At 48.0% G+C, this 27,641-nt stretch overlaps 1 protein-coding gene across 3 annotated transcripts; it reads right to left on the bottom strand.

Annotated features, from left to right (window-relative positions):
- Positions 1-315: 315 nt before the first annotated feature.
- On the bottom strand, positions 316-25,532 carry DEDD2 (death effector domain containing 2). 3 transcript variants are annotated; one of them, XM_040419812.1, is made up of 5 exons: positions 25,446-25,532; positions 12,792-13,314; positions 10,989-11,093; positions 10,439-10,564; positions 316-1,770 (listed from the first exon to the last, which is right to left on the bottom strand). In XM_040419812.1, the coding sequence occupies exons 2-5, from the start codon at positions 13,246-13,248 to the stop codon at positions 1,397-1,399; spliced, it is 1,062 nt and encodes a 353-aa protein (XP_040275746.1). In that variant the 5' UTR covers positions 13,249-13,314; positions 25,446-25,532; the 3' UTR covers positions 316-1,396. The 3 variants fall into 3 exon arrangements, with proteins under 3 accessions (XP_040275746.1, XP_040275736.1, XP_040275739.1); XM_040419802.1 differs by having other exon boundaries at positions 25,392-25,524; XM_040419805.1 differs by having other exon boundaries at positions 25,387-25,491.
- Positions 25,533-27,641: the final 2,109 nt, after the last annotated feature.

The raw sequence follows: 27,641 nt of genomic DNA on the forward strand, positions 1-27,641 counted from the left end.
CCAAGCTAAAACTGAGGTCCTCCTGTTGGAGCATGGGGGTATAGCCAGTGGAGGAGGAGCTGTTTTTTACTATTTGCATAGTGTCTCCTCCTAGTAATAACCTAAGCTATACCCATGGTCTGTGTCCCTCAATGGAATGGGCGAGAAATACATTTTCCAGAAAGAGTAGTAGACGCTTGGCACAAACTTCCCTCAGGTGTGGTTAGAAAGCACAGACAGTCCAAGGATTAACAGATCACAGAAGAGATGGAGCACAGTAATCTTTAAGGTTCCAGATATTACGCACACTTCTGAAGAGAAATAAATGCACAACAGTGAAGACTGAACAGATATATTTATTACTTCTGATTTACAAGACACTTAGAATTTTTTTGCATTACAAAAACTTTTTTTTTACAAAGCTCTCTCTGAAAGCTGCTTATTTACACAGTAAAAATACCCCTTTAGTTGGGATCAAGTAGAAAGATCAGGAATAACGGCTGCAGGCGAATACAATCCCTACATCTCGTCATAAAATGTAGAGGGATAACAGTCTGCATCCCTTCGCGCTACCACTGGCTCACAAGTCATACTACACGTGGGAGCAACCCATACAATTGACGAGCTGGCAGACCGTGGGCCCCTGAAGCCATGCAGGCGAGGGGTAACTGAAAGGCTGAACACTGCTTGTCTACACACCTCTCCAGAATACTCCGGCAACCTTCATACACGCATCACCATATTCCTTAAAGGTGCAGCTACACCCATAGTACAAAGCTGGAGTAAAGCCACGAGGTAGAGGTCCTGAGTGTACTGAGCTGGCAACAGGGATATCGAATACCGCTCTGTCTCTCTACCATTTATTTGCATGGTTTTATTTATGTATAGATTTTTTTTTTTTTTACTTTAATATTTTTTAGAATCAAACCAAAATTTCCAAGATAAATTTTTCATAAACAATAAAAGGACTTCTTCAAAGACTTGGAAGTCCTAACCTATTAAACTTACCACACAAAAAGGATCTCCGCAGCTTACACCATGTACACACAGTGCAGCACAGATGTAAGCCTGCCTGGCATATTTAGGAATGTGAAAAAGGAACAAACAAATAAAAGAATCCCAACGACCACAGTAATGAACTACTCCTCACCACCAGGCTGGCTTCCTTCCCCATCACAACTTCTGTCTCTGCTTTAGAGCTTTTTTTTTTTTTTTTTTTGCCAATTCACACCCCTTTTGGAAACAACCCTCAAATGTATTTTCTCAAATTAACAATCTATGCAGGACCATCAAGTGACGAGAAGCCGAAACTGTTCATTTTCTATGGAATTTGTATTCCTGGTGACCAGCAGGCACTTAACTCTGTAAAGTACTTCTCGACGTCAACCAGAAGACGTTACAGGCCCTATAATAGAGTTCAATCCAAGCTCTGGAGACAATTCTCCAGCAGCAATCTCCGACCTTCTTCATAATCATCTTCGTCTACATTAACGAGAAGCTGAATGGTTTCTTGTCCTACAGCTTCCTTCAGAGAGTCCGTGATGAAAACACCCTTCAAAGCTTCCAGCAGGGAGCCGTTCATGTAGTCCGTCCAGAAGGCATCCAGGTAAGACAACTCGGAGAACTTAATATCGCAGATAATGGAGCCAAGGTCTCTGGATTTCAGCACAGTGTTGGACTGGCTAAACAGATCAAACTGCTTCTCCAGTGGATCCTGCTTTACAGACAGTACATTCTGGTTAAGGATCGCGTCGTGGCGGCAGTACTCTGCTCGTACACGCAATCGGACTCCTGAAAAATCGGGGTAAGAGAGAGAGAGGGAGGGAAGAACAAGTGGAAAGCATTAAAAAAAAGGTAACAAATGCTCTGAGAAGTCTACAAGGTCATGCAGTTTAAACCACTTAAGAAGGAAGAGTATACCCTTCAGGATACGAAGGACCAGCAAAGCTATAACCGCTCTAAAGCACTACAGGAGGAGCACATTGGAATTACCAGTTTGCAGCCAATAACAAGAGGTTTTAAAATAACAGACTTGTCCTGATGTTCATGGTTCAGAGTTGGGAATGTCTTCACGACACCCCATTATTTCTTAATGCTCGCAGCACCTGAGTGTACAGCACAGCAAGTCTGAGCTTAGCTTTTACATGGTTGCAACGTGAAATGGCTCAAAAAAAAAATATATGAAGCTTTTACTGGATTTTATTATCATTACTGAAGAGAATAATAGGGGAACATACTGCAATAGGAGAACAAATAATACGTGTCTGTTACATACGCTTGAAAGGGATTTTTTTCCGCTTTATTTTTTCTGTTCTTGTTGGAGGTAGGTCAACCTGTAGAAGCATTTAATCAAGAGTGCAAAATACAACAGTTCTGATGTGGTCGGAACATAAAACTCTCAGAGAGGGGGAGCGGGACACCAGAGGGGAGACGCCTTCCTACAGATGAACTGAAGAAAGGCTAACAGGTAATGATTGTGTGTGAACAGATGGGACTTGTATAGCTCTACAAATAAGGCTATGGAGCGGCAGAACCAGTACCCTGCCCTCTGGAATGCATTACCGGAAAGTGAGGACATGGCTAGGGCTTGTGCAAGGCACTCAAATGAAATGGAAACGGGCTGCAAAATTGTGTCTGCATAACAAGCCCAAGAACCATTTTCTGGACACACGTGCAAAGGTTCCAGATCACTGGTCCATCCAGAGCACTAACATTACTCTACATCTTAGACCCAGTTTCCACGTGTCTCCAGAATGGTAGATTGGGGCGTCTAGTAAGCTTACACAATGCTATACCACAGCTCTCGTATCTGTCACATGAGAACAGTGTTCATCAGGTTCCGATGTATTAAATGTGAGAGGACATACGGTAGATTTTCATTTTCTTTGCTTGCACAGATAAGATCGGCCACCAACAGGCACATATCTCAGGATCGTTTCTGCCAGGCCTGATCCACACAACTATAAACCTTCCATTTTCTGCGTATAAATTGGAATGAGCTTTGTGATATTACCCAATGGAGGGGTTTCACAATGCTCTATGGAGTGTGGATAAGACTTGCCTGTCTGATGACCAAATCTGATTGACTTTACAGGTGCATGAAACGCATATTGTGTGGATGGAAGAGCGCCGTTCACATTTACTGTACATTAGGTATTCATTTACCAGATACATTGAGAAGTCAACACACAATACTTCAATGGATGCAATACTTCAATGGCAAAGGTTTAAAAGTAATATAAGGAAGTATTACTTTACTGAGAGAGTAGTGGATGCATGGAATAGCCTTCCTGCAGAAGTGGTAGCTGCAAATACAGTGAAGGAGTTTAAGCGTGCATGGGATAGGCATAAGGCCATCCTTCATATAAGATAGGGCCGGGGGCTATCCATAGTATTCAGTATATTGGGCAGACTAGATGGGCCAAATGGTTCTTATCTGCCGACACATTCTATGTTTCTATCTGAACTGCGCCATGTCAGCTTTTTTTTTTTTTTTTTTAAATGTGAGGCCCAAAAATACACTGGACCGCCGATTGGTATTTTAACTGGTGACATCCAGAAAGGCAGCAGATGCTTTATGGAAAGTGAAGGCGGACATTTAGTGTGTGAGCCCCAGTTCACAGGGACTGAACCTCGTGACCATTCTCATTTCTTTTGCTGGATTAAGAATTCCGCTACCAATATGGCAGTTTGCACTTTCCCTTCCGTTAATATCTACAATGCACTTTGAGATGCTTGGGAATTGCAACTCAATCACTCCACCCTCATACGCAGTGCAATATGCATAGTGCTGTGGTCCCCAACTCCACCCAAAATACACGGAGGACTTCTGATCTCACATAGAGAAGATCCTTTTCATTACGAGTGTGGACTTAGTCCTCTCGCTGTACTCCGGCGGTGGTCTGAGGTAGCACTAGGAGGGAGAATCAAACTATAAATTTACAATCCGGAGTCAGAGGCAGCAGTACTATGCATGTGGGCCTGCACTTCATGGTGCTCGGAGGCGACAGAATTAGGTTTTGTTTCTTCTGTTATTTCAGCAGGCATTTATTCAGTCCATCTGTGATCAACTCCAGATTAGCAAAAAATAAAAATTGGTTCCAAATTACAGATTTAAACAGACGTGCACCAAATTTTTTTTATATTTTTTTTTACACATCAGTTTTATTTTAATGGCAGAAACACGGTGTGACCAAAGCTGCACATAAATACTGTCCTCATCTTCTAAGTATCACGGCATTCAGACTGGAGCCGTGACCAAGATTGGCTATATAGTCATCGAACCCAAGACACGACATCTGCTAACGCGCATTATTACCCAAAGGGGCCCCTCTCCTCGGTGCAGTCCACAATCCAGAACAAAACTGCATTTAAAAAGTGCATTTATGGTGTATTTTTTGGTTGCAGATTCTGTTTGTTAACAACCCCATTGACTTATATAGTGGTTTCTCAGTACACAAGGTGTATAATCTCACAACTGACGTGCTTCAATAAAACACGCACAGCAGGTCAATTTCTGCACGTAAAAAAATACACATGTATACGAAATCTCATTGACCTTGCTGGTGCTGTGCGTTTTTCAGCACGAAAATCCACATTGTGGGCAGTTACGCTAGGGGTGAATTCACACGTAAATTTGCTGCAGAAATCAGTTCCATCTTCCTGGTGTCGATAACGCAGTAAGCTCGAGGATTTCTGAAAGTCCGACACAGATGGATGGAGCAGCCTCAGAAACTTCTCCAGCAAACCCCAAGACACACATCCAGCTAGTCCAGGTCAGGTAATGAGCTGTGGACGCACCAAGGACCCATAGGCACCGCTATGTCCGAAAATACGGAACGGGGCAATGACGGATCAGTAAAACGCAGCATGTTGCCCAATTCCACTTTTCAAAAAGCAATTTTTATTTTTTTTATGATTTGCAAAACTGTGAATAAAGATATTACAGATGGAGAAGCCCTGGTATCTGATGACTATAGAGTCAATGTTATTCACGGGTGGTTTTGCTACCAGACATTGACAGCATGTCCCCACAATGCTCAACTGCCTGGTGGAGAGAGGGTCATCTCAATAGGTGGAAATCCCCTCTCTGTGGATATGCTACAAATGTCTTTGGCAGGAGAACCACTTTAAACACATAGGGGGACATTTACCAAGCATGGTGCGCCAGATTTTAATAAAATAAAACATAATATAATATATATATATTTCAGAATTAATTCATCACACCAAAACTGAATTATAAAATGTCAAAATGGGGGTGGGGCCATCAATATCATCAGCAAAAATGGCTTTAATTGCTGTGGACAAATAAGCAGCTTATGTGGCGGTGAAGTCAGGCGTTAACTTTTATCTAATAGAAATGTGCTAAACAACATTCAACAAAAATGTCCCCAAACGCAATTTAACACAGGAAATGTTGCACATATAGTTCAAAGGTCACAAGTGCGGTCTGGCAGGGTTGGCCGAAATGGCGCAGGGTTGGCCGAAATGGCGCATTCCGTTTAAAAACAAACAAACTGAGTGCTACTGGCGTTAAAATGCTGCAAATCGAGAAAAATAAGTGAATAATCAAGTTTATATTTTAAAAAGGTCACATTATAAAAGTGCCGTGCGCCTTGTGATATCCGATGTGAAACAAATCATCACTTTTGATTTGTAAGGTTAGTATTTTTGGAGCAAATGATGCCATTATTGATAAATGTCCCCCACAGTCTGGTCACCTGTATGAGCGCGCCGTCGTGTCCTGCTCATGTACCATGTCTGAACTTCGGTTGAACGACTAAATGAAGAAAAATCTTTATTATACAACAAGATAAAAGTAACCACACAGCGGTCGGGTTTAGGAGGCGTGAACAGTGAGTGTCCATCGGATGAGCGGAGGAGCAGCTCGTATAATACGCTGCAGACGGAAGCAGAACATAAGCTTGTATTTTGCTCCCATGTTTACCAGTGAGTTGCAGGGCCAGGCTGTCAGAGCAGCTTTATAAGGTTTTTTCCATTGGACGTCTTAACTGTGAACCGAGAGAGACAGGTTGAGCTTTTGACAAATACATAGAACATTTCTTTTCTAAGTAGCAAGATATTCACTTTCATGTAAAAAGTGCCTTTAAGTCTATTTACACTATATATTTTTTAAAAGGAACTAGAAAAATATCTGACAAACTAAAAAATGTAAGTTATAGCGGCAGATAGCAGAAGATAAAAGCTGGACGTTCATTAAATGTACACGGAGGGACTGGACGGAGGCAGGAGTCCCTCGGTTTACATTTACTATGGGTTCTGAATAAGCAGCATTTTATACACTTTTTTGCTCACACGCACATTGTTCCCATTAGGTCAGTGCTGGAAAACATCTGCAATTGTAGTTGTGCACGATAAAACCGAGGCCTACGCCATGCTGGTCGGGAGATTTGGTTTTAAGAGGCAATATCCTCAAAATACTATGTTTTCTGTAAAGTCAATTATTGATTTAAAGAGGTTCTCGGAGTCGCACTGTGCAGCGGGGACAGCAGCAGAGACGGGGACGAGTAAGGGTTAACAGAACCTGTATTCGCAGTCGTCACCCATGTAAACGCACACACTTAAGGTGGTATTCAGAAGCAGCAGATTTCTGCATCAGGGATTTACCATGCCCAGATATAAATCAACATGTTTTCAGTCTCAGAAATTTCTGCAACAAATCTGCGGCATGTGAACTCTGTAAAGGGCAACTTCAGCCACTGGTGACGGATCGCCTTACGCTCTGCATCCATTATCTTAGGATTATCCTGAGACACATTCTCTCTCCTTTTTGAGGTCCTGCAATGCTTTAGGACGTGATGACAGAGCCTTAAATGGAGGCAGTTACGCAGCCAGGCACTAAACGACTGAATGTGGCTCCACAATGAAGCTTAGCTGTATCGGGCGTCTTAAGAACTTCACGTTATTTCTCACTGACCAGTAATGGTCCCTTCGGACCAGTCTCCGTCCATTTCTGACTGGAGTTGCTATGTCACTGGCCCAGTACGTGCACATTACAAGTGGACAGAAATTAGGGGCTGTATGTAGCAGATCTACTCCTGTCCAAGGCCTGGGTCTAGAGCTCAGCGGCAATACAAGACACAGTCCATGGAGGGGCAGTTTGGGGGTTTTCCCATTTCTCCAAAGGACCTTTTATTTCTGCTATCTGCAGCAAGTGGACAACAGTCTGGCAAGAAAGATATTTTATGAGAACTAAGAGCAGGAAAATAATTCAAATGGTTAAACAGCTGAAAGATGTGAAACTAGAACGGCCCGATGTGAAATATAGGGCTGGAAGTAGTGAGGGCTGACAAGCTGGACACTGAGTACATGGACTAGTAGCATCGCTATACCTATAACACTGCAGCACATGGCTCCTGAATCTGCATGCAAAGAGGAGAGGACAGATACTGGTGGCCATGTTGGGAGCACTATCTGCCTCGACTGTCTCTCGCTTGTAGAAACATACATTTACCTTATGGTACGCTTGTATTTTTGAAGGGTAGAGCTCATGACCATTTCTTTAACAGAGAGATTTTCTCTCTTAAGCATCAACCTTTTCTCAGTAAACCTGGAAGTTAAATTTTAGAGAAAGTCGACTGAAGAGAAGAGCAACACAATACCATGACATTCACATGATACATGGAGGAGGGGAACGTCATAGGAAAGTGACAGCAACAACCTAACATGGTGACGTACGGATACTTAATGAGCACTTGCAAACAACAACGGTCAGAAGGCTATAGGTAGGGAAAAAATTACCTAAACCATGCTATTCGAAATAGTATAAAGCACAGAATATAAAGTCTTGTGTCTATACAGGTTGAAGGGGTTGACTAGTTTACATGGCGAGCTGCACACGTGCTGGGAAAAGCCCACGCATGCAGCTAGTAATAGGCATATTAAACCATGGGCACCGAAGTCCAATAGTTCGTATCTACATCTGCGTGCTCCGCTCTGAACATGGCCGCTGATCGAGGGTTCAGGCCATCAGCAGCCTCCAGTCACTTACACTGGGACAGACAAGAATTAGCGCATGTGCAGTCCGCCTCCGGTGTAGGTTAATGGACTCCGCTGATGTACGTAAAGGCGCACCTACATGACAGTTGGCTGCTCGCTCAGTGCAGGTGAGGTGCAGTATGTACATGCAGTGATCACCTCCACAATAGGACGACAAGGGATGGCTATTGCGACCGCTCGTCCTCATACAGCTGCATCGTTTCTGGGCGGCAGAGAGTGTTTAGACCGCGTGAACTGCTGCCCAGAAACGATATAAATGTATGTGCCTGCATGGACAGGATCACCCTGTGATCCACATTTAGATGGGCAGATTTCGTTACCAATAATCTGCCCATCTACATCCACCCTAGACCTCCTTCAGCCGCCATGTTTGTAGTGAAGCTCCCACAAGCAGGTAACCCGAATGTAATAAGAATTAGTCTCAGTAGACGTCAGTGCCGATGGTGATGAGGCTCATTACGAGCTGCATGCATTGCTCCAAGCACATGTCCAACTAGCAATGTACCCGGGAAGATTTGATCATTAGCTGGAACGTGTAAAGTGACCTGCGGGGTTCATAGACAGGTTCACTTTTCACCCTGTGGTCTCAGCTCTGCACGGCATCTGTTTTTTAGGTACATTTTAAGAGGTTGAGGTTATAAGTTGGTTTTCTTTACTTGAGTGAACTGGTGACCCAATTTGCTTCATAATTTTCAAAAGAAATAAATAATTGTGAAGGCGTTCGCCACTGTGGGTTCTGAGATAGAGAAAGACCACGTGAGAAACAGTACCATGCAGTAAACTGTGATTTGGGGTTTTGATTTGAGGGACGGTTCCCCACAAGTAATTTTCAAGAAGTCACTAAAAAAAATCCATATACACTGTCAATTGTGAACTTTTATGGCGTCTACACCAAAGAATGTTTTTGCAAGTGCTGAAGTAATGAACAGAATACAATAATTAAACTGGTGAGGAAGACGTCCCTCTGATTGGGCCATGTTAATACCCTCCAAAGGAAAATCTACAAAACAGTGTTTTCTATGCCGAAGAGGTTCGTGAAACGCAATAAATCTCTTCAACGCTGGAGAAAACCCTCACCACTGTCAGAAAGGACCACCATGAAACAGGTCCGTCTGCAAGTGAAAATGAGTCATACAAAGAAAAAATAGAAAAAAAGGAAAAGCACAACACTTAAGAGGTGAAAGGTCTTACTGTTTCGTCCAGGTAGGAGAGCTTTGAAGGATTTTTTGTATTTTATTTTGTGTGTTTTATTAGTACATCTCTTCTTAAGCACTGATTTCCTGCAACTGTCAAAACGTGAGAAACGTTGGAGCACAGAGAGATTACATGACATACATTGAATTGACACCTTGTTGTGGGGACTAACAGACGTGCACGCTGTAAGGATGAACTGTTCGGCTACTTAAACAGGTCGGATTTTTTCCAGTTAGGTATTCTAGGCAACACATTCACAGCAGCAAAAAATGATGGTTAGAGAGGAGTGTGCAATGAAAGGGCGTCCATAGTCAACTCTGTGGTTCAGCAGATCTATGAAGGGAGGCAATCCCTACTTCCAGGTGCCAAGAGCTTTAGAAATGGCATCATAAAAGAAGCAGAGGTCACCCGCAGAGGGCGACTGTATGCACAAGTGTATACAGAGACATCCATAGCTCGTGTTAAGACAATCAGCCCAGGGCAGCATGCATTTTAAGAGTTTTACTAAGTACTGAATGGTTTTATGACCATCATTCAAAAACACAAAGCTAAGCCTCCCTTCCTCTTAATAATAAGATGATGTTCCCTTTGGCACGGAGTATTTTTTCTTTTCTAAAACCAGTGCCCCATACTGTGCTTCCTTCATTTGCATCATACAGGAAAGCAGCACAATAACTAACAGGACAAGAGGTTATAAAGAAATATGGGAAAGGAACAGGACAGAAGGCCCAAATGTCACTGGGGAAGAGATTGCCGCTGTGACAATCCAGTCCGTGTCGTTGTACATTAGCAGGTACTGGGAGACGAGATGCCGTAGCCTCAGCACCACAATTAATTGCTTTGGAAACATGCAGCTCAATGGTATAAGGTAAATGTTATGTAGAGGTGAACATATCGATTAGCCGCAAGACAGAAAGGGATTGAGAAATGTAAAAGAAAGCCCTTCTCCTAGATCCACTTCTGGCTTTAGCTAAAAAATCTGCAACAACGACTGCCACAAAAAGCTGAGTGTGACCGCACCCTTACTGCAGTTCAGAGACGCGTTAGTGGGTGGACAGACAGGGCAAGTCACTATACAAAAAAACTAAACCACTAAGAACAAAGAAAAACAGCCTAATTTTAAGCAAGCCTCTGGCACAGCTGTGCCACCTTGAATAACTATAGGAGGCCGTGGCTCGTCAGTAAATATGGAGAGGAGAAGTCTGGACAGCTGATGAGGGCAGCGACTGATGGCAAGACTTACCGCAAGTTACTTTGCTCTGGGCGGCCTCGGCTGGTGGGGTAGCACTGCTCACTTTGCTCTTTTTGGATTTTGTACAGTGGCCCCTGTTTTTTTTCCCTCCTCGCTTTCTTTTCGTTGAATTAGATCCTGTGAAATAGATAAAATAGTAAGACCTTAAACTGAATAAAACACCTGTACGATGCCGTACTGGAACAATTAGAAGATAAGAAACCTAGACGTCCCCATTACATGTGAGAAAGCAATAAATAGAAGTCGCCCATAGTAATAAACGTCCTCCATACACATTTAAGAGGCGCTCCAGGATTTTACAGTCATGGGTCTAGCAATGAATGCAGTCCCACATCTACTTTATATCCATTAGCTTGAATGCGCTGCAGAAGCTGACCCAGGTTCACTCACATATGTTTGGTTCTGCCAATGATCTGGGTCTCCGGGGATTTACCCACCAATCACATCTTAATAATAAAGGCTGCCAATGTAAAATCCTGAAAAGCCCTTTCACTGCAACAGGAATTACAGACTCATCAGATCACATTTAACCAAGTCTTACCAGTTTCCCAGCTTTCTTCACTGGTCTGCGATGTGGTTGAATTCAGGCATCCGTCCATCTGGGAATCTACAACTGAAGGGCCACATGAGTACCTCTCAGGGGACACTGAAAGCAAATTAACAAGAGGTTTCCTTATGAGTGTAAATATGAAGCAAACCTACCACGAGGCACATGCGCAGAAGATAACAGTGGGGGTGACACAGAAAGACTGAAGGGCCACATGTGTACCTCTCAGGGGACACAGAGGTACACATGTGGCCTGCATGCTAGGAGGTGGAGAGGAGCGGGGCTCCAGCACAGGTACTGCCCTAATTACCATTTATGAAAACCTGTTTTTTGGGGATAGAAAAGATCGATTTGGACATAAAGGTAGATTTACAAATGGCCAAAGCAGGGCTACAGTGCCGTACAGACAGTACAGAGGGTCCAGGGTGGTGACAGACTGAAGATTCTCTTTAAAGGGGTTGTCTAAGCCATCTACAATTTTGCCAATTTTTTATAAAGTGCCTGAACCTAGAATCTGTCTAAAAAGTGATGCAAATTGGCAAGTTTTTTTGCAACTAGGGTTTCTCCAATTTTTCGACTTGCTCAGAAAGGGCTTGTGTTTAGTGGTAAGGGGCATGGCTTCACTAAAACGGGCACATGGCTTAAAAAATGGAGCCACAATTCTGGTGCAAAATTGTGTCTTACAGTAAGTCTGCCAATGGGTCAGTGAAAAGTGTCTGCATTAGATTAATCGTCCAGCCTGAGCCTGTGATAAATCTGGGGCACATCTAGACAGCCGGTCTACTCTTATATCACGTGCAGGATCTGCCCGCTGAGGATACCCTGAGGTATACACCAGGAAATTCTCCGGATGGAAAAGCTCAAACCCAGGGAAAATGTATTAAGACTGCCGTCGCTTGTGCCACTTTCTGGCTACTGCTGACCAGTGTGTGTGTAAGATGACGGCACTTACTAACAGAGCCTTTGTTGATCTATATTGTCTTCTGTGCTGTCCACAGAGAGGTCTTGTCCATAAGATGGCTGTGGATGGAGGGTCATATAACTGGACGACATATCAGTCAGCCTCCTCCATTCAGAGACACTGCACCAAACACTGCAGATGGCAGGTGCAATGTATCGGAGCTGAGGAGTCCATACGATTTGTCCATGAACCTCCATCCTCAATGTTCACAACACAAAAGACTTGGCCAACAAGGAGGCATACCTTCAGAAATATAAATAAAATGGTGCAGAGTATCAAATACTTTGCTAGTAAGTGCCATATTGTCATCTTACAAATACAATAATAGTAGCCAGAAGGAAGAAAATGCCTTTAATAAAACTGAAATATGCTGGCCTAAGATGCACAGCAATCAAATCTGCACCCAAACCCACAAGAGTCGGTGCCGATTTGCCATTGGAGACTTCCCTGCAGTGGTTCAAACACCAAGAACCAACATTTTCAGGGATGCGAACTTCAAATATATAGGAGGGAAAATCCACTCCATACAAACCCCTGAATAAATATTTGAGTGATACCAATGGGAGAAGATATTAAGTTCTGGTTCATGACTCCCAGGTTTTCTTCGCTGGACTCCTTGTCCTTCTGTTAACTTCTGCATGGACAGGGTCACGGGCAGACATGACACCATCCATGCAGAACTGATAGATCGGGATCAAGTCTTGAGAAAAGAGCCTGGGAGCGAGAACAGATGGGCAGTGGCCGGGCGAGTTTGGAATTCTTCACAGGTCCCAAGGGCCCGGGGTTGGCTGGACAAGCTCGTTATTGTCACATTCAAGCCCTTTGAGGACTACTACCTGTATTAGGTCTGTTTAAAGTAACATATGGAAGAAGGTCGTGTCGGGTTAATATTCGCAGTAGCTGAAGAAGGTGCTTGAAGTTTGACTCGTCACATTTTCCTCTTCGCTCCAGTTCAAGTAGTAGCGCAGCGCCATTTTTAGGCCTTTGTAGGTCAGGCGTATCCAAATTACCATCGTCAAATGCACTGGGGCTTCGGTGCCACCTCTGCCATGCAGAAAGCAAAGCATTGCCAGGTACTTCCTCAGCTTCTTCCACAGTCCAGATATTCGGGTCGAGGGGGTGAGTAAACGGGTAGGATTCATTCAGCAAGAATGACAAGGCATCAACATCACTGTCTGTTAAGTGAGAACCAATGACATCAAACATGTAGTGCAGAGAACGCATGCCATAGTACTCCAGGCATTCTTCCTCCTCCCAGAATTGAGTGAACAAGGGCTTCCCGATCGCAGTCATCGCGATGTACAAGCTCCGGGGCCGAGAATTCAGAGCCAACACTGCCGATGCTCAGATCGCAGATTCCTGCAAGAAAAATAAAGCCACATAAAAGTCATTAAATGAGAACATTACATATCACATCAAACAGCTTTCCAATACGGACACCACCTAGGACATCTGGATGGTAATATTATACAGTGGTGGTGAATATCATTATTAGAGGCGCTCCAGACGCCATCCACAAACCACACATGTGCTCTAATTCCATACTAAACACGGACGACGTGCACCAAGGCGGTGTTCAGTACTTGACTCATGAAGAGACAGAAAGCTGCAGAGATTTACTACACAGCAGTGTGAACGGACTGCCTAATGATCAATACCCGGGAGTAATCCCAGCCATTAATCACTTCTGACTTCATTACACCACCGGCGCATCATATATATTCACCAGCCTGCCAAACGCGTCTTAATAAGGAGACAGAAAGTATGGCTCATTTCTGTCACTCTGTAATATACCACAGGTGTTAATTCCACACTCCTCTGCTCAATGACGTCTACACAAGTGTTAATATTAATCCAATACCCCAGTGTGTCCTCCGCGCACACATAAAGCAGGCTGCGCAGCCTCACCCACAGGCCCTCTTGTAGGATGAGGATTCTCAGAAGCTGCTCCGCACGGGAAAACATCACTCAGGTAATATTACCGACCACACACAATGCATTCTTACCGCAACTGCCGCAAAACACATTTAACCTAAGAAAATGCAATACTGTAAAAATCTATGCGGCTTTTACAATGCACTTTTTATTATGTGGGTTTTTTTTTTGCCATAGCACGGCCTCCTATGGTGCACACGCTGCAGATTTTTCAAAGCTGAACTGCAAGCGGAAAATCTGCAGCATTTACAGCAAGGGCCAGTTCATACTGAGATTTAAAGTTTGTGAGGCGTTTCCGCCTCAAAATCACCTTAAAAAAAAAAAAATGCAGTAAAACAGCCCTGCGATTACTTTAATGGCATCCCGTGTAAATGCTAAATCTGCGGCAAATCAATTTCTGCTGCAGACTTCATCCGTCGCAGAGTGTGAACCAGTGCTGAAGCCCACATGTATTTCCAAGCCAACATACGAGCGTGGCTGTAGCACTGGAGATTATATAGCGTCCAGATATTATACTGTAGTTAAGGAGTTCATAGAATTCCATTTAACCTGCATTTCTTTAGGCCTCATTCACCCGTCGGTGATTCGCAGACAGCACACATACCCGTAAAAATGAATGTGTTTTAGCGCGGTCCATGGGTCCGATTGTTTAGCACAGAAGTATGCCTTACTTCGTAGGTGTTCACGGATTCATCGTGCCCATTATAGTCTATAGGTCCATGAAAAACATGGATGCAACACAGATGCCATCCATGTTTCACAGATCATTAAGAGGAGATGCTCTGAAAATTAATTTTCAGCTGTGTGCTATCCATGGAACATGGATGACACACAGACCAAACATGGATTCTTCACAGAAATATTCACGGTTGAATCCCTGACCGTCTTATCACGGATATTTCTATGGCCCCTCCATGTGTTACCAAACAGCAATCACAGAGCCACTCATGGTGTCCATAACCCCACTGAATGGAGATAAACCCTGAGGGGACACACACTGCGTTCAGGGGACATGTCCTTTCTTGGCAAAGAACGGTGGCGTGGCCTCTCACTGACAACAATGGAACGCAGATTCCACACATCCACTGGTCTCCGTTTTGCGCAGAATCCATGTGAACGAGAACCTAGGGTGGTGGCAGTTTTTTTTTTTAAAGTAAAAGCCAGAGGTGGGTTGTTAGAGAATGAGAAATATATAGGAAGGGCGTCTCTTTCCTGCTGCAGCGACTTCTGGCTCAAAGAACTTCACATAAAGCTGTGTGAAACCACCCTAAGCGATCATGGTCGTCGCTCGCAAGTGTCGCAGGGCAGCCATGGAAATTAATGGGCCGCAGTGTGACCCACACATTTGCCACAACAGAATCGCAAAAAAAAAAAAATATATAAAAAAATCCAGCATGGTTGCATTCTTTGCCGTTCTGGGGTCATGGGTAACGTGCAAGTTGCGCTGTGCCCCCTTTCATTTCTATGGCTGCCCTGCTACACTGCGATTCTTGGGCACCATCTTAAAATGAACCCGCCAAGTGATTAGTATTGACCAGCTGATGATTATTCTCTCTTTACTGGAGACACCTCAACATAAGTCAGCCAAGAAGCATCTAACGTGAATGGTTAGATGATGAGAATTAGAATCCCAGTAACCTGCACAAGCCGCCATATGACGGATACCTTTTCCGTACATGGCGTGTTGGCAGCCGCAAACGACGCCCACTTACCCCATATCACACCATGGCACTGGTTAAGTATTGAGCTGTACTTATTGTGGTGTTATATAGGGTGGTGGCAGCATCTGGGTCTTGGAGGGAACAAATGGTAGAGAGTGGGAGAAGAGAGTCAGAATACAAGCGAAAGTCGAGATGTTTACAGGGGTTCTGCAGTTTGTTTAAACTGATGATCTATCCTCTGGCTAGATCATCAGCTTCTGATCGGCGGGGGTCCGACACCCGGGACCCCCGCTGATCATCTGTTTGAGAAGGCAGCTGTTCCCTTGAATGGAGCTTAGCCCCGCCCAGGCTAGTTGATACAAGTCGTGACATCACTGGGCCAGCTGTAAACAGTGAGAAGGCCGTGGCGCTGCCGGAGCACCGCTGCCTTCTCAAACAGCTGATTGGCGGGGGTCCTGGGTGTCGGACCCCCGCCGATCAGAAGCTGATGATCTATCCAGATGATAGATCATCAGTTTAAACAAACTGCAGAACCCCTTTAAACATCATCTAGACTTTCGCTTGCTTTCTGACTCTTCTCCCACTCTCTACCATTTGTTCCCTCCAAGACCCCGATGCTGCCACCACCCTATATAACACCACAATAAGTACAGCTCTGGACACTGTTGCCCCCCTCACACACAACAAAACCCCAAAAAAAAAAAAAAAAAAACACAGACAACCCCGGCACACCAACCTGACCAAAAAACTCAGACAAGCTTCCAGGACTGCTGAGCGGCGATGGAAGAAATCCCACCTTAAGGATCACTTCACCGCATACAAGCAATCCCTCCTCATGTTCAAATCCTCACTCGCTGATGCAAAACAGACAACTTCTCATCTCTCATATCTTCCATGTCCCACAGCCCTAAACAACTTTTTAACACTTTGAACTCCCTTCTCCATCCCCCAGCAGCCCCACCCTCATCTCATGACTTTGCACATACTTCAAACAAAAGACAGTCAACATCAGAGAAAGCTCCAGCGCAGTCCCCACAGACGCTACACACAACTGCTCGGTCCTCTTCTCCACCATTACAGAAGAAAAACTCTCCAGATCTCATCTGACCACCTGTGCACTTGACCCAATCCCATCCCTAACCTCACCACAGTGTCTATCCCAGCCCTAACTCATCTCTTCAACCTATCACTAACCTCTGGTGTCTTCCCATCTGCTTTTACACATGCTACCATTACACCCATCCTCAAAAAGCCTTCACTTAACCTATCTTCTTTGTCCAGTTATCGCCCCATATCACTTCTTCCATATGCCTCAAAGCTGCTTGAACAACATGTCCATTCAGAACGGTCCTCTCCTCCTGCTCCCTCTTTGACTGGCTACAATCTGGCTTCTGACCCCACCACTCCACTGAGACTGTCCTCACCAATGACCTACTAACAGCCAAAACTAAAAATCATTACTCTGTTTTCCTCCTCCTTGACCTGTCCTCTGCCTTCTCCATTACTCTCTCCTCCTTCTCCTGGACCTGTCCTCTGCCTTTGACACTGTTGACCACTCCCTTCTGTTGCACTCTCATCTCTTGGCATCACTGACCTGGTCCTCTCCTGGATCACATCATACCGGACATTTAGCGTCTCCTACGGGGCTCTGTCCTAGGACCCCTGCTCTTCTCCATCTACACTTTTGGCCTGGTACAGCTCAGAGTCCCATGGCTTTCAGTATCACTCTTATGCTGACAACACACAGATCTACCTCTCTGGTCCAGACATCACCACCCTACTATCCAGAATCCCACAATGTCTATCTTCTATATCCTCCTCTTGCTTTCCTATACTTAACATGGATAAAACAGAATTCATCCTCTTTCCCCCATCTAGCTCCCCCCCCCCCCCCCCCCAACAGACCTATCTATCCCGATCAATAGCTGCACACTCTCCCCGATCAACCAAGTCCGCTGCCTTGGAGTGAACTTGGATTCTGCCCTCTCCAGATTAAAAACATCTGCGCTTTCCTCAACTTTGAGTCTGCGAAAATGCTTGTACATGCCCTCATCATCTCCTGCCTAGACTACTGCAACACTCTCCTCTGTGGCCTCCCATCTAGCACTCTTGCACCCCTCCAATCTATCCTCAACTCTGCTGCCCGACTAATCCACCTTGCACCCCGTTACTCCTCTGCCAATCCCTTCACTGGCTCCCCATTGCCGAGCGAATTCACTTCAAAGTAGGGGTGGGACATATGGCCTAAAATCTATATTGTGCACACAACAGCAGGGAGCTGACCATGGCAGCCAGCCTCTCATGTGCCCCCCAGCCTCTCCCTCTTATCAGCCCACTCTGGTAACTCAAACCCATCCACCCCCCCCAGTATTAATCATTGGTGGCAGTGGCCATAGGGTCGTTCCCCCCCATCATTGGTGGCAGTTCCGATCGGAGTCCCAGCAGTGTAATGCTGGGGCTCCGATCGGTTACCATGGCAGCCAGGACGCTACTGAAGTCCTGGCTGCCATGGTATGTTAGTGAGCAGCATTATACTCACGTGCGCCGTGGCCGCTCCTTCTCATAGGTCTGTGCGGCGCATTGCTAATGCTATAAGCATTAGCAATGCGCCGCACAGACAGAAGGAGCGACCGGCGGCCACGGCGCACGTGAGTATAATGCTGCTCACTAACATACCATGGCAGCCAGGACTTCAGTAGCGTCCTAGCTGCCATGGTAACCGATCGGAGCCTCATTACACTGCTGGGACTCCGATCAGAACTGCCCACTGCCACCAATGCAGACACTGAAGAACATTCCCGGCACCCGACCTCTGACAGGACGCTGTGATCCGTGCGATTAACCCCTCAACTGAGGGGTTAATTGCGGCGGATCGCAGCGTGCAGTCATAGGGGCCGTGATATGGCCGGCACATGAACGCTACGTTGGTATTCAGGCATATATTGGTGGCGCAGTGGCCACAGTCCCTGCCCTCCTCCTCCTACTCTGTTCTTATTAGTGGCCAGCAGCAGCCGCGCACAGTGGGGAGGAAGGGACTCCCTTCTTCTCCACTGTGCTGGCTCAAGAGAACATGGTGCGCACCGAGAGCGTGACCATTCACTACCGCTCAGTGGTCATATCACGGTCCGGCGATATGCACAAAATCCATATCGCCTATCCCGCCCACCCCTACTTCAAAGTACTAACAAATACATACAAGGCCGTCCATAACCTGTCCCCTCCCTACATCTCTGAGCTACTTTCCCGATACACCCCCACACGCACTCTCCGATCCTCACAAGACTCTCCTCACCTCTTCCCACAATCGCCTCCAAAATGTCTCCCGTGCATCCCCCACACTCTGGAAATCGCTACCCCAACATAGACTCTCACCTACATTGGAATCCTTCAAAAGAAACCTGAAAACCCACCTCTTCAGACAAGCCTACAACCAGTGACCCTGCTGCCTCTATACCGCCATGACCAGCTTCACCCGCACCTACTGTGTCCTTCTCCCACACCCTGTAGATGGTAAGCCTCGTGGGCAGGGCGCCCTATCCTTCTGTACCAGTCTAACTTGTTTTGTTCATGCCTAGTGCAAATGTCTGTATTATGTATGTACAGCGCTATAAAAATAGTTAATAAATGTCATGAATGTCCATAGTGTGAAACTACTATTAGGGTATAACTACACAGCACGGGTGTGCCGCAGCCGCACGTGCCACAGCAGGCTCTAATCAAACCACACTGTTCAACCGGTTTGGAATAGTTAATCGCCGTGAATTACTGTGGCAAAGTGACTAACCAGTCCGGTCTCTAGAGCCTGCTGCAGCCCGTATGACCACACCATGCGGTTGTACCCTTAGGGCTGAATCACACGACCGTGATCGGGCTGGGAAATGCGCGTAATCTGCATCTCCCAGGCCGACGAAGGATCCCCCGACCTGAACTAGCAGTCATTTATAACACGGTCAGCTCATATCCGGCAGATCTATTGTATTGCACTCCCATCATCCAGTATCAGATATGAACCATCATAAATCACTATCATGCAGTCAGTTCAAATCAGGGGAGCTGCGGCCGACACACAGTGCTTCCCGAGCCGGTCACATGAATCAGCCCTCATAGTGACTACGTCACACATGTCTGGACCGGTTTCACCAGTGTGACTTCTGTGTAATTACTGTTGCGGCTGTGGAGTCAGTAGAAATGTTCTGACTCCATCAAAATAAAAACGCCAAATATCGCAGAACTGAATTTGCTGTATATTTAGGAACGCTTAGAATGTTTACACTTTTTATGAAATGTTCTGATCTCTCAAGCTCGGCCGAGTTCACATCAGCGTTGCGATTACCGTATGTGTTCCATCAAAAGAACACAGAAAACGAGGAAGAAACAACTATCTGCTGTATCTGGGTTACCTTGATCAGTTGGCTCAGGCTGGGTTCACACCTGCAACAGAAATTTCCATTATTCTTCTCCATTAGTGGGGCAGAATGGTGCCGAAGAGACCCACATGGCTATAATGGGATCCGTTTGGTTTCTATTCAGGACACTGTCTTGCATGCAACTGTATTTTGTCCACTCGGACAGAATCTGTGATGGAGGCCAGAAATGCACCCTCCGTCACAGGCCCTCCTCGGCTTGTGTCAGTTGTCGGACTTGTTATTCTTGAGTCACAAAAATAACAGGGAACAAATACAGAAAACACCTCACTGACGTGGACTCAGCCTTCAGTTATCAAAACACATTGATGGAGGAAAAGAAGCAACAGAAAACCAGTTACCGCTTCACCTTTGTTATTTACTGTCCTTCCCGTCACTAACTTTTTACACAACTTTGCATAAATCAATAGTACAAGTGACCATAAGAAACTTTGTAATACACCTCAGAGAGTTCAAGGATCAGCAACCTCTGGAACTCCAGCTGCAAATAAGCGTGCATGCTGGGAGCTGTAGTTTCACAGCAGCTGGAGTGCCAGAGATTGCCGATCCCTGGTCTAGTTCATGCTATCAGCTGCTTATCTCTCCCCCTCATTAAATGCTTTTCTCATTGAATCCATCCAGGACGGAGCAGCTCATAGAGGGATTACATTACAGGCAATGCAAGTCTATGGAGAGAGGAGGAGTGAGCAGAGCGAGATAGGACTCCAGGAGAGAGAACAGAGACTGCCGCTGCTAAATAGGAAGTTTATACCTCAGCCCAAGAGCTTTATTCACAAGCATGCAGGTCTTCTCTGTAATGTCCATGATTCTGCAGCTGCTTCTGAGTAAGAGAATGTTAGGAAGCAGGTTCTCCTCTACTTTGTGTGAGCAGTGGATGGCAGCTAGTCTCCACCCCCCGGATGGATCTGGGAGAACTGAAAACTAGACATTCAGCATGAACGGGAGGAAAACTGCTAAAAAGTGGCAGATACAAGTCATATTGGCCAGAAATAAGGTTATACTTCATGTGCATACACTGTACTATGCAGTAATGCAATTGAAATGTCAGGTACGCATTAAAGGTGGCCATACACAGAGGTCACAATAACGCATGTACAAGCGTCACACACACCTGTTCAGGCCTTTATACTCCCTGAAAAAAGTCTAAGATGCACAAATATGCCTTAGACTTTTACCTGCCATACATCAGTGCAGGGTATGCTGTAACGGTACAGCGATGCTGCCTTGGCCGAGATAACCAATCACAAAGGTCCATACAGGAAGGAGAAGTATAGGAGCAGTATAGTGTCGTGCAGCAGGGGGAGCTGGAGGGGCTACTGTAGTAAGGGGAGCCGTGCGCTGTGCCCAAGGACTCCGGCAAACACGGCAGCAGCGGAACTGAAGAGGACTCCTCCGTGGTGGAAAACAACAGTGTGGACATCCAGATGGAAGTGCAGTACAAGGTAACAGCGCAGCGTGTGTAACGGATAAAGCACATGGAAGCCCCACCAGACTGGCCTATCACTTGGCTATAATTGCCTGCTGTTATTTAGACTGGTAATGGTTCCCCTGCATACCCACCTCCTAGGCCACGTTCACACCCACCACTATTCATTTTTGTTCTGCTCCGTTAGATGAGCAGGACAACGAAAATAACAGAAGTGCTGGATCGGGCACGTAAGGATGGGTTTTTGTCATACATTTAACATGCACAAAAAAAAGTATACGTTAACGGACGCCTCAGACGGATGCCATACAGAATGGGAAAAGCCTTGTACGCAGGACGTTCAGTATAAAGATAGAAACCATATGGACTCCAGCATAGTCGGTGGAGTCGTTTCAGCTCTGTTGCGGTCAGGTAGGCTGGGTTCACGTCACGTTTTTGTCATATACGTTAGTGGAGGCCTCAGACAGATGCCGTACAGTGGCTGCCGTTCACCATACAGTTCCATTGTAAAAACAAAAAAACGTATATGTTACGTATGGTGAATGGATACCACAGTATGGCATCCGTTCACCATGCACTTCCATTGTAAAGAAACGTGTACGTTAGCCTGTCCTTTTTTTGCTGGACTTTGCAGGATGGAAAAACTTTGTATACTACGCTTTTCTGATCCATCTAAGGCCTCATGCACACGGCCGTTGTTGTGGTCCGCATCAGAGGCGCATTTTTTTGAAGCTCGGGTGCGGACCCATTCACTTCAATGGGGCCGCAAAAGATGCGGACAGCACTCCGTGGCCCCGCAAAAAAATAAAAATAAATATAGCAAGTCTTTTGTCCGTTTTGCGGACAAGAATAGGCATTTCTACAATGGGCCACACGTTCCGTAAATTGCGGAAGGCATATGGGCGGATTCCGTTTTTTGCGGACCGCAAAAAATGCAACGGTTGTGTGCATGTAGCCTAACCTGTCGCCTCTACCACGCGCGGTCACTGATCACGGTCACATTTTACTACAGGAACTCTGCCATTACTAATTCGTATCCATGAGGAGTTGGACGTGCGACTTACTGAGTCCACAGCCCTGGCTACATCACATGTAGAAGTCACGTCAAATGTTGGCTATGTTCAAGAACTTCGCCTGGAACCAATGTCACAGTCAACTTTCATCTGATACACAAACTGCTCTACCCCATGCTTCAGTGGACATTTAAGGGCTCGTTCACACGGCGGATTTTGGGTAGACATTTCTTTTGTCATTTGAAATCCACATGGACATTCATACAGCCACCGACTGTTTCCACTCGGATCTGTAAACTTAACGCACGGTGGGGGTGTCCACGGGTGGACTCAAGCCAAACTATAGTATCTATAGCAAATACATGTTGGATTTCTACAACACTCGTTTTGCCGTGTGAATATAACCCTAAAGTTCCTGCCATCGACTGGCTGCAGCACTCAGAAGGCTCGAGGGAACACGAAGTAGGGACCAGGGTGGCACGTAGGGACCAGGGTGGCACGTAGGGTGCCACTTCTTATTTTAAAGGAACACTTCCATCATAATGGGGTACTTTACAACAACTCAATGAGGGACATTTACTAATGTGTTTAGGCCACTATCTCGGTGTTAAAGTCACATTTTGGCTCACACCGTATGTGCACCAAAATCTGAGATGTTTTGAGCTTCGTCACTTTTATAAAGCGGCAAGAAAGGGGGCAGAGTCTACCGCAGCCGCCGGATTTACTATAACTTATAGTATATGTGACATTTTTAAATAAATAAAATTAAATTGCTAGTCATGGTGGAGGTGGCGTCATGTCCCATAATAGTCCCAACGGAGAAGGATACGCCAGAACATTTTCGAAGCCTTGAAAGTGGTGGTACATGGCTGAAGTCACGTGACCGTCTTCATGGCCATCACATGGCATATAAAGGGTGTCACCTGGCAGGAAGGCCACTCACAACCAGTTTTACCTTCAGACCTACACAGGAAATGCCCGGCAGCCTTCGAGGAAGGAATGGAGGAAAATGACCTCCTATTAGTCACCACTGAGGGGTTAACAATCACGGGGACCCTGCTGTGAGGTTCCACAACACCCCTCACATGTCATTACAGTAATGCCTACAATGTACAGGCTCCTCTGAGGTTTAGGTCATGTGACTGAAATAGTTGGTGAAATGCAGCGTTTAGGTAAGTGCTGTTTTTTGTGAGGTCCTGTGTGTTAGGCTTTATGCACACAACTGTTTTGCAGTTCGCAAAACACAGATGGCGTCCGTGTGCGTTCCGTAATTTGCAGAATGGCATGGACAGCCTTCAATATAACTGCCTATTCTTGTACGCAAAGCGCGGCCAAAAATAGGGCATGTTATATTTTTTTGGAGGACCACGAACGGAGCAACGGATGCGGACAGCACTCGGAGTGCGGCTCCATTGAAGTGCGGCTCGGATGCGGACCAAAACAACGGCCATGTGCATGAGGCCTTAGGGTTAGAGTTGTTTTGGTGGTGGACACGAGGATTACTCGGGTCGGGGCTGGAGCCTCATACAAGCCAAGCATCATCAGCCTCAACCCGCCATTACCTCTCACATGCCCATCACTCAACCCTCGCCTCTGACCCTCGCCCCCCTCACCTCTGACCCTCCGCCGGCCCTCGCCCCCCTCACCTCTGACCCTCGCCACCCCCCGCCTCTGACCCTCCGCCGGCCCTCGCCCCCCCCCCCGCCCCTGACCCTCCGCCGGCCCTCGCCCACCCCACCTCTGACCCTCCGCCGGCCCTCGCCCCCCCCCCCGCCCCTGACCCTCCGCCGGCCCTCGCCCACCCCACCTCTGACCCTCCGCCGGCCCTTGCCTCTGACCCTCGCCTCTGACCCTCCGCCGGCCCTCGCCCCCCTCACCTCTGACCCTTCACCGGCCCTCGCCTCTGACCCTCGCCCCCCTCACCTCTGACCCTCCGCCGGCCCTCGCCCCCCTCACCTCTGACCCTCCGCCGGCCCTCGCCTCTGACCCTCGCCCCCCTCACCTCTGACCCTCCGCCGGCCCTCGCCTCTGACCCTCCGCCGGCCCTCGCCCCCCTCACCTCTGACCCTCCGCCGGCCCTCGCCTCTGACCCTCGCCCCCCTCACCTCTGACCCTCCGCCGGCCCTCGCCTCTGACCCTCGCCCCCCTCACCTCTGACCCTCCGCCGGCCCTCGCCCCCCTCACCTCTGACCCTCCGCCGGCCCTCGCCCCCCTCACCTCTGACCCTCCGCCGGCCCTCGCCTCTGACCCTCGCCCCCCTCACCTCTGACCCTCCGCCGGCCCTCGCCCCCCTCACCTCTGACCCTCCGCCGGCCCTCGCCTCTGACCCTCGCCCCCCTCACCTCTGACCCTCCGCCGGCCCTCGCCTCTGACCCTCGCCCCCCTCACCTCTGACCCTCCGCCGGCCCTCGCCTCTGACCCTCGCCCCCCTCACCTCTGACCCTCCGCCGGCCCTCGCCCCCCTCCCCTCTGACCCTCCGCCGGCCCTCGCCTCTGACCCTCGCCCCCCTCACCTCTGACCCTCCGCCGGCCCTCGCCTCTGACCCTCGCCCCCCTCACCTCTGACCCTCCGCCGGCCCTCGCCCCCCCACCTCTGAACCTCCGCAGGCCCTCGCCCCCCCAACTCTGACCCTCCGCTGCCCCTCACCCGCCCGTCGGCACCCTCCACCGGCCCTCACCCGCCCGTTGGCACCCCCTCCGCTGGCCCTCACCCGCCCGTCGGCCCCCTCCACCGGTCCTCACCCGCCCGTCGGCCCCCTCCACCGGCCCTCCTAGTACACGGGAGTCACTTCAGCCTCGCAGGATGCGACATCGAGACGAGAAGGTAAAAGATTTACCTCATGAATCCGCCATTTCGCGGCCGCCATGTCACTAAACGCACTAATCACTTCTCGTCGCCATTTTCCTCACACAATTAATCTTACGATCACCATGCAGTCTGTACCGTCATACACCAAGCAAGAGGCCCTCACCTTATCGTAAACGGTCGTCGAGGACAAAACGAACTAACGGATGAGCGCCGTCCGGTTACCTCAGGGTTTCTCAGGTTCTGGTATTTTCCACCGAACACTGCGCAGGCGTAGAAGATCTGTGACGTCACCGGCCGCTCATATCCCCGCCCAGATCCGCCATCTCATGATTGACGCATGCGCAGAGTCGAAACCGCTGAGGCGATGACTGCTGTCACGAAGCAGAGCAGTTCATGCAACGTGACCCCAGGGTAAAGCGGCAGCCAATGAGGGCGCAGCTTCCATCAGTGCTATGCGGAGAGGGCTAGGCTGCTTCCATCAGTGCTATGCGGACAGGGCTAGGCTGGTTCTATCAGTGCTATGCGGAGAGGGCTAGGCTGGTTCTTACATCAGTGCTATGCGGAGAGGGCTAGGCTGCTTCCATCAGTGCTATGCGGAGAGGGCTAGGCTGGTTCTATCAGTGCTATGCGGAGAGGGCTAGGCTGGTTCTTACATCAGTGCTATGCGGAGAGGGCTAGGCTGCTTCCATCAGTGCTATGCGGTGAGGGCTAGGCTGCTTCCATCAGTGCTATGCGGAGAGGCCTAGGCTGCTTCCATCAGTGCTATGCGGAGAGGGCTAGGCTGCTTCCATCAGTGCTATGCGGACAGGGCTAGGCTGCTTCCATCAGTGCTATGCGGACAGGGCTAGGCTGCTTCCATCAGTGCTATGCAGAGAGGGCTAGGCTGCTTCCATCAGTGCTATGCGGACAGGGCTAGGCTGCTTCCATCAGTGCTATGTGGAGAGGGCTAGGCTGCTTCCATCAGTGCTATGCGGAGAGGGCTAGGCTGCTTCCATCAGTGCTATGCGGAGAGGGCTAGGCTGCTTCCATCAGTGCTATGCGGAGAGGGCTAGGCTGCTTCCATCAGTGCTATGCGGACAGGGCTAGGCTGCTTCCATCAGTGCTATGCGGACAGGGCTAGGCTGCTTCCATCAGTGCTATGCAGAGAGGGCTAGGCTGCTTCCATCAGTGCTATGCGGAGAGGGCTAGGCTGCTTCCATCAGTGCTATGTGGAGAGGGCTAGGCTGCTTCCATCAGTGCTATGCGGAGAGGGCTAGGCTGCTTCCATCAGTGCTATGCGGAGAGGGCTAGGCTGCTTCCATCAGTGCTATGCGGAGAGGGCTAGGCTGCTTCCATCAGTGCTATGCGGACAGGGCTAGGCTGCTTCCATCAGTGCTATGCGGACAGGGCTAGGCTGGTTCTTACATCAGTGCTATGCGGACAGGGCTAGGCTGCTTCCATCAGTGCTATGCGGACAGGGCTAGGCTGATTCCATCAGTGCTATGCGGAGAGGGCTAGGCTGATTCCATCAGTGCTATGCGGACAGGGCTAGGCTGATTCCATCAGTGCTATGCAGACAGGGCTAGGCTGGTTCTTACATCAGTGCTATGCGGAGAGGGCTAGGCTGCTTCCATCAGTGCTATGCGGACAGGGCTAGGCTGCTTCCATCAGTGCTATGCGGAGAGGGCTAGGCTGCTTCCATCAGTGCTATGCGGACAGGGCTAGGCTGATTCCATCAGTGCTATGCGGAGAGGGCTAGGCTGATTCCATCAGTGCTATGCGGACAGGGCTAGGCTGATTCCATCAGTGCTATGCAGACAGGGCTAGGCTGGTTCTTACATCAGTGCTATGCGGAGAGGGCTAGGCTGCTTCCATCAGTGCTATGCGGACAGGGCTAGGCTGCTTCCATCAGTGCTATGCGGAGAGGGCTAGGCTGCTTCCATCAGTGCTATGCGGACAGGGCTAGGCTGGTTCTTACATCAGTGCTATGCGGAGAGGGCTAGGCTGCTTCCATCAGTGCTATGCGGAGAAGGCTAGGCTGCTTCCATCAGTGCTATGCGGAGAGGGCTAGGCTGGTTCTTACATCAGTGCTATGCGGAGAGGGCTAGGCTGGTTCTATCAGTGCTATGCGGAGAGGGCTAGGCTGGTTCTTACATCAGTGCTATGCGGAGAGGGCTAGGCTGGTTCTTACATCAGTGCTATGCGGAGAGGGCTAGGCTGCTTCCATCAGTGCTATGCGGAGAAGGCTAGGCTGCTTCCATCAGTGCTATGCGGAGAGGGCTAGGCTGCTTCCATCAGTGCTATGCGGAGAGGGCTAGGCTGCTTCCATCAGTGCTATGCGGACAGGGCTAGGCTGCTTCCATCAGTGCTATGTGGAGAGGGCTAGGCTGCTTCCATCAGTGCTATGCGGAGAGGGCTAGGCTGCTTCCATCAGTGCTA

Source organism: Bufo bufo, chromosome 1, assembly GCF_905171765.1.
Source record: "Bufo bufo chromosome 1, aBufBuf1.1, whole genome shotgun sequence".
NCBI classification, from domain to species: domain Eukaryota; kingdom Metazoa; phylum Chordata; class Amphibia; order Anura; family Bufonidae; genus Bufo; species Bufo bufo.